This window comes from Xenopus laevis, chromosome 1L (genome assembly GCF_017654675.1).
Source record: "Xenopus laevis strain J_2021 chromosome 1L, Xenopus_laevis_v10.1, whole genome shotgun sequence".
NCBI lineage: Eukaryota > Metazoa > Chordata > Amphibia > Anura > Pipidae > Xenopus > Xenopus laevis.
The window spans coordinates 179,277,305-179,285,511 of NC_054371.1; the positions used below are offsets into that span (position 1 = coordinate 179,277,305).

Sequence of the window (8,207 nt, forward strand, 5' to 3'; positions counted from 1 at the left end):
GTAACATCAAAAAAAATTTAAAAAAAATTCGTTAGAATACAACGAAAAAAAAACACCAAGACAAATTAAAATTTCAAATTGCAAAGCCTTTATTAAGAAATAACTTACCGAAACTCCACTTCCTGTCCTCTTCAGAAACGGCGATATGGCGACCATTCATAGTGCAGTGCTGGATTTGTCCTCCCTGGCTAGCTCCCATAGTCTGACAGCAGGAAGATGGTGCTGGAATGCGGCCCGGCTGGATGAAGAGCTGAAGTGCCCTCACAAAATGGTCTCTCCCTCCCCGGCCCCTGGGTGCTTCACATGCAGGCGGCAGTTGTCGGTGGCAGTGACCGGGAGCCGAAGACGGAGGTGAAAGGAGGAGTGGTGATAAACCGGAGGAGGAGGAGGGGAGCCGGCTTCTCTCCAGAGCGGGACTAAGGAGGCTTCCGAGCACCGGCGGGATGCAGATCCGTGCATGACAATGGGCAAGTGCTGCTGCTGCTGCTGCGTGTGAAAAAAGCGTGCGGCTGTCGGTGTGCGCTCACGTTTGCGCCTCACATAGACACCGGCCCGACACCAGCCGCACACTCTCAGCAGCAGCAAAGAAATGATCCTCCATCAAGAGCGGCATTGTACACATTCCAACGGCTCTGGCTCCTTCCCGACTCCCCCGCTCAGCCACAAAGCAGAGACACAGCCCCAGCAGGGAATCCTCCTCACTGTACGCCGCCAAAGTTACATCCCTCGCTCCCACGGAAACTCACGACGGCTCCTCAGTAAACCGACGAGCGCTCAGAGAGATAAAAAAAACTTCAGCTCCCGGTCACTGCCACCGACAACTGCATGTGAAGCACCCAGGGGCCGGGGAGAGACCATTTTGTGAGGGCACTTCAGCTCTTCATCCAGCCGGGCTGCATTCCAGCACCATCTTCCTGCTGTCAGACTGTGGGAGCTAGCCAGGGAGGACAAATCCAGCACTGCACTATGGATGGTCGCCATATCGCCGTTTCTGAAGAGGACAGGAAGTGGAGTTTCGGTAAGTTATTTCTTAATAAAGGCTTTGAAATTTTAATTTGTCTTTGTGTTTTTTTTCGTTGTATTCCAACAAATTTTTTTTAAAAATTTTTTTGATGTTACTGGTCCTTTAACAAAGCAGTCGCAAAACATGGGGTGGGAATGAGCTTAGTTAGGATTTGTTTAATTTAAGTACTGATTGAAACACCTTGTGTCAGAGGAAGGCCTTGGATGAGGGATAGGTGTCAATCTTGTAAATTTGGTGAGGGTGTGACCTGACGACCAATTAGTCGTCCTGCAGACCTGTTCCAGAAGGGCAGAACTGCTCCCCTCCCATGAGGCTCCCATTGCCGTTGTGGAGTGGCGTCTCTGGTGGCGTTTTTCCTTTGGAAAGGTTGGCTTGTCTGATTTAATGGGTGGGTCAAGTAAGGCCTCAAGTGCCATACAGAGATCGCTCCCCAACATCCTTGATGAACTGGTGGATATGTGTGCCACCCCCTGAAGAAAGTGTGTATCATATCTTCGGTTGCAGGGTTATGTTGTCGAAGAATTGGGAGAGCTGAGCTTAAGGCCTAACTGAAGACCTCTCTGTAGAAGGAGGGAAGGCAGAAGAAAGAACCCGAGGATGTTGATCTAGGAAGGGAACTTATAACTCCTTGCACCAGCTGAAACAGGATTACTGAACTCGGTGAAAAGATTTGAATGATGTAAGGTTTGTGCCTCCAGCATAGCAGATATCGCGTCCTCCTCTTTCCCTAGGTTCCGGCAGAAGGTGCCTCAACCGACATCCCGTCAAGGCGAACAGCCTGGGTTCGGGTGGATTATTGGGCCCTGTTGTAGCAGGCTTGGTCATCATTCTAGTCGGATGGTAAGCTCTACCGACATCTTGGTTGGAGCACCAAGTCTTCCGAGGCCAGATGTTGTTACCACGATTACTGTGCCCTGTGACTGTTTGATCTTCTTCCCGCGGTAGCATGGGTAGCAGAGGGAAGATGTAGGCCAAGTCGATCCGCCACGGCTGTGTCATGGCATCCATCCCTGCTGCCAGTTTGTCTCGGTAGCGTGCGAAGAATCTTGGTACCATTCGGTTCACTCTGAATGCCATTATGTCTATTTGAGGCTGTGACCCACGAGTTCCGCGAATACCTCTGGAAGGAGTTCCCATTCTCACGGATCTGACTGGTGTCGACTGAGAAGTCCACCTTCTTTGGAGATTCCGGGGATGTGCATGGTAGACAACGTTACCGAGGTGAGCTCCGAAATTTGTCTGGCTTCGGATACCGCAGCTTTGATGCTAGACCACTGAGGTGGTATTGTCGCTCTGAATGTGCACTGGAGGTTCCCTATGGTGGTGGGGTCCAGTGAAACAGAACTAGCCATACCTCTCTTAATTCGAGAATGTTTATTGGAAATCTGGACTCCTCTGGAGACCACCGACCCTCAGCAGAGAGGTTGTACAATGTCACTCCCGGCCTGGTTGGCAGGCATCTGTTGCCATCACATTCCGGTCCTGCATCGCCCAGGATTGCCCTCTGGTTAGGTTGTCTGGTTGCAACCACTACTGGAAATCTTAGATTGATTCAAGAAGATGGAACGTGACAGGGACCCCCTTTTCAAGTACAGAAGGATGTTGGCTTGGAGGGAGTGTAGATGTATCAGTACAAATGGTACTGTCTCTATGGTAGAGACCCCTAGTCTTAGTCTCAGCAGTAGCCTTGCCTAGTGATCCTCTGGATTGATTGTGCATGCTCCTTGATCTAGTGCTGCTTGCCCTGTGGTAGGCGTACTAGCTGCATAATCGTAGTGACATTGAGTCCTAGAAACGTCATCTGGTGGCTGAATCTTTGACCAGTTTATGGTCCATCCGAAATTTTGGGGGAAAATAGTTGGCTGGTTTAGTTCATCCTTGGCTTTCTCTACTGATGTGGCCTTTATCAGAAGGTCATCCGTGTAGGGAGTGATCGAGAACCCCTGTCGCTAGGGAGTGATCGAGAACCCCAATCGCTAGGTTGCCGCTGTTACCACAATTAACCTGGTAAAAACCCCTGGGCGCCGATTATATCCTAAAGGACAACGCCAGAAACTGGCAGTGTTGATTTGTGAAGGCAAATGTCAGGTAACGGATATCATGTCCTCCTGGTGAAGAAGCCATATTGGGACGTGGAGTTATGTGTATTTGATGTCCAGCGACATCATTAACTGCCCTTGTTCCATTCTGTGAACAGACTGGATACATTTGTTTAGTTGTTTGAGGTCTAGTACGGGTCTAAAGGAGTCGTCCCTCTTTGGTATGATAAACAAGTTGGAGTAAAACCCGGAGAATCTCTCCGACCGTGGAACTAGTATTAATACTCCAGTTTCTTCCACCTTGGCTATGTAATACAAGAAGGCTTGTGCCTTGCTGGGATTGGAGGGGATTCTGGAGATGAGAAACTTCCTGGGTGGAGCAGCCGTGAAGTCCAGGTGACTTCATTGACGCAGGTGCCTGAAAAATTGATTAGTTGATACCTCCCGGACTCGTAGTAATTTGCCCCTAATCAATTCCAACGACTCCAGAGGGGATGACCAGTCATGCTGAAGCGGATTTATCAGCTGAAGGCTTGAGATTGAGTTTGTTGAACCTCCAGAGGGTACAACCCTTGTCACTGGTTTTGGAGTGAGATTGAGAACATTGGGGAGAATATTTGGCCCCGAGAACATTTGGCCCCGAAAATTTTCCCAATATCCTGTCTGTGTAGGACCTATTCTTGTTCTGTGGGGGGAAGGTGCCCTTCCCCCCACCCCATTGCTTGGAAAATAAACTTCAAGTAGTCGTTGCCCCTTGAAGGGCATGGAAGGTAGTGCTTGCTTAGAGCTGAGTTCCGCTGCCTAATTCTTAGGCCAATATGTTCTGCTTGCTGCTATATGTCCAATGTGATAAGATGATGCCTCCGCTATTGTTTGTACAGATGACAGAAGGTCCATTCTGGATCCTCCTTGATGAGAGACTCTGATCATGCTTGTATGGTCCTAGATACCCAGGCGAAGGCGATGCCGGGGCGCCATGCTGAACCGGATGAAGAGTAGATGGCTCTTAAGAACCCTTCCTACCCTCGGTCAGAGGGGGTCTTTAAATGCTGTGGCATCTGTGACCGTAAGGTGGTAGAGGTGGACTTGAGCTTCTATCCCCGGGGGGTTAGACCACTTATGGACCAGTTCCTTAGTATAAGACTTGGCCAACTTCTGTTTAGTCTGGAACTTCCGTTCTTGGCAGTTCCATTCATCTGTGTTAGTCAAGGAGTTGTTTATGCTGTGGAAAGCAGACGGTGTATTTGCATTGTCTCTTGATTAGACTCGTAGTTTCTCCTTGTTGTTTAGGCAATTAAAAATATTTAATACCTCGAAAACCCCATAACTAATGCCATGAGCATTGGTCTCGCTCTTCGTTGTCGTCCTGTTTATCTTCCCCTGAGGAACCATCAGAGGGAGGGAGCTTGCCCTGCGATTGTGAGCAGGTTTGGTAAGGGAACAACCCTTCTGATTAAGTATGCCTGATGTCCCCCTTGAGTTTGGCAAGTGTTAAGTTCAACTTCCGCAGAGTTTCGAACCCCGGGCCAATTGGGGGGGGGGAAACAGGCAATTTGGCTGGATGCGCCACAGAACAGCCATTGCGTTAGTTGTCTTGTGGCTATTTTGCTTAAGGCTTTGCCCAGGTTATGCGCAAAGGCGGGCAGACCCTGCAAAGACGCTAGGGACTGCGATAGGTGAATGCCAATTGGGGGGCTGGAGACAGCTGGAGGTAATCAGAAGCCGTCAAGCATAAGGGTAGTAAAACAGATTACTGTGGGCCCTGTGCACTTACCCACCATCAACACCGGCAAGACTGTCTTCACTTACTACTGTAGGATTCAGGAAACATCTGGGTGGTCGGGTATAGCCCATGCCTAGAGAGAAGACCCCGGTGGACCAGAACGTTGGGGGCTAACCACTCTAAGAACAGGTACCCCTGCTTAGGGTATCACTGCTGGTGTCAGTCACCAGCTGACCGAAGACTCAATTGCTTCTTTAAGATGTCTGTCCTCCAGGTAGCAGGACACTTGAAAAACTGAAGAATAAGCTACAGTGTGCGGGGTTAAGCCACACTGACCACGCCCCTTTAATTAATATTCAAGTGTCCTGCTTCAGAGGATGGAAATTAACCCCATCGTTCACTGGGTCCCCCTAAGACGACAGAGAAATACCATTTGTATCAGTTATTGTCTATACATTTTTTTTAACCAAAGGAATGGTTTAACTGGTGGTAAACGCCAAATATAACATTTTGCAGTGACATTTACGTTATACTGTAACTTACAATTTTTGCTGTTGAGAACAGTGTGTCTGCCCCTTGGACATCCGATTTTTTTTTTTTTTTTACTCCTTTTCAGATCTTTTAATGACAGAACTTGCAAGGCTTTGTGGAAATTTGTAGATAAAATAGACCTAAAAATAGACTGTGATTATGCTCGATGTACATATCTGCTGCACGAACTAAAGTGCTACTACACACAGCCACTTATTTTTATTTTTACTGTTGCCAAAAAGTGATGCGCTATGACAGTTCTGTTCGATCCTTCCCCAATCACTCTGTAAGAAATCAGATATCTCTGGATTGTGAGGCACTTGTTAACAAACTATTCACCCTTAAGGACAGGGAGCAGCACTGTTACCAGCACCAGGCAAATTTGCAACTTGGCCGTTACCCATAGCAACCAATCAGCAATTAGCTTTGTTTAGACATCTGCGGAGAGAACAGTGAAAGCAAACATCACTTGCCATGGATTACTTCTCAGGAATAAGTTTGCACAGTTATTGGAAAATAAGTTGTTTGTTTCAGGTTTTATACAGAACCAGCAGTGCAGAGAATAGCAAAGGACAGATGTGTGCCGTAGCAATTATATTTACACGTTACTTTAAAGGGCATGTAAAGGCAAAAACTTAAAATCCCATTTTTAGTTTCTTTAATGAAAAAGAAACCTATCTCCAATATACTTTAATTAAAAAATGTGTACCATTTTTATAAGAAACCTGACTGTATGCAGTGAAATTCTCCCTTCATTTACTGCTGTGGATAGGAATTGTCAGACGGTCCCTAACTGCTGAGCAGGGAAACAATCATACTTATGAACAGCAGGGGGAGCCCCCGCCTTACTCCCCAGCCATCCAGAACTCAAGCAGCTTTGTTTATGACGATCCCTAAACAGCCCTGACCACACTGAGCAGGTGCACAGTCTTAGTCTTGCAAAGATGTTTAACAAAGTTACAAGATGGTGACCCCCTGTAGCCAACTTTGAAAGCATAAATTATTTGTTTGATTAGGCTTGTGGTGCAGTAAGTTCATGTTTATATTTAGTATACAAAATACAGCATTTCTAGCCTTATTCTGTTTTAGACTTAACATGCCCTTTAAAACTGATCCTGTCAGCTACTGTATTAGAAAGTGTCTCCCTTGCTTTCATTGAAATGGAACTTCCTTTGAACAGCAACCTAAACTTCCAAAGCATTCTTCAAAATGTGTCTGTTTGCTCAGTTAAAGGGCAACCAGACTAAAACTAAAGTAGTACAAAAACTTTATATAGAAAGAAGAAGCTTTCTGAATATAACCCGTTATATTTTCTGTACTTTTCCTGCAATATTCCAGTTACTTTTACCTGTCCCCATCTCCAAAATCTCTCTCTACATGTAGGGCTAGTGTCCTAGGGCTCCGATAAATCCTATAGGCTCCACCAATAATGTGTTCACCTAATATATTGTTGTGTTTCAGGTACAGACTGGCGTCTGGGACAAGTGAGAAGATTCAGTTGAGTTCTCTGATTGCAGCTTTTCAGGTGGCCAGAGATATGGTTGTTGCTGAAGCCTAGAGCCAGACGTGGATACCAATCAAATGACAGCATTACTCCGTGACTCCATAGCAAGTCTAAGGGCCAGAGAGAAACTGACAGAACCCACAATTTTATTATGATGCAATCATATAGTGATGTATTTTGAGGGAAGAGGACATTGTACATATGTGAATACATTGGTATGAACAATCTTTGCTAAAATAAAACCAATTCCTGTGGTACAAATGTATCAGTGTTTTCATCGTAGTTCCAGGTCAACTTAAAGGAGTTGTTCATCTTCCAAACACTTTTTTCAGTTGTTTTTAGATTGTTCCCCAGAAATAAGACTTTTTTTCAATTACTTTCGATTATGTATTTTTTTTACCGTTTTTCCAAGTTGAAAAGTTGAATGTCCTTGTCTCTGGTGCTTCAGTGGCAGCTCAGTTATTCAGGTGCAGATTCTGAACTGTTACAATTTTGCAACATTGAGTTGATCCATTTCTCAGCAGCATCTCTGGAGTATTAGCAACTATTGTATCAAGTCTAACAGCTGCCTGTAATGCAACTCAGAGATTCTGCTCAGCCGGGACAAAGTATCAACTGTATGTATCAATTTAAAACAGTTTACTGGGTCGGCGACCCCCTCCCAGAGCTGCCTATAGATGAAAAATGTCACACAGAAAATGGAAAGTCATTGGAAAATGTCATTATTTCTGGTGTGAGTGAGCTTGGAAGACCATTGCATTTAAAAGGACTTAGACTATATATTCCCTTTAATAGGTATGCATGGCTGTACCAAGATGTCTGCCGTCCCATGTCGGGTTTGATTATATTTACTAGATTAATCCCTCACAATTAATAGTAATGCTTAAGAATTACAAGTTTGTAAGAACAGCAAATCCCTTCATTTTCTAATTCTGGCCTTTATATAAAGTGCTATAGATTAAGAGATGGAATACACATTATAAATAACTACAGCAGGGCACCCTAATGGAAATGTTGAATGCAATGATCTTCAGGAAGCACAATTCCCAGCATGTCTCGGGTCAGTATAGTAGACTGTCTCCCAAGCTTTATTTACAGCCCTGCCTCTGTATCAACTGGGCAATGGCTGGTCTATTCATCTCGATAAGATGGTTTGGATAATTGGCCAATAGTGGAAATATATTCGGTTTGATCCTGGCTTACGGTCCAGTGAATTTCATCAAGCCACAAGTTCATTCACTTCTCTGTCTAAAGTTAGACACACCTGATGTGCTTAATGTTGACATTACATTTGTCACTTTTACACTTCCCAGCCAACAACTGTAAGGCAGTAGGTACTTCAATACAATGATTCTACTCTAACCAACATTGCAGGCCATTCTAACA

The 8,207-nt window shown here is 45.4% G+C and overlaps 1 protein-coding gene across 2 annotated transcripts in view; it reads left to right on the forward strand.

Moving 5' to 3' along the window:
• The window catches only part of rfc5.L (replication factor C subunit 5 L homeolog), a 36,045-nt gene extending 28,967 nt beyond the window's left edge, over positions 1–7,078 (forward strand). For both annotated transcript variants that reach the window (NM_001087208.1, XM_041564251.1), the window contains 1 exon segment: positions 6,779–7,078. In NM_001087208.1, the coding sequence (NP_001080677.1) occupies positions 6,779–6,875 (97 nt within the window). In that variant the 3' untranslated portion in view covers positions 6,876–7,078.
• Positions 7,079–8,207: the final 1,129 nt, after the last annotated feature.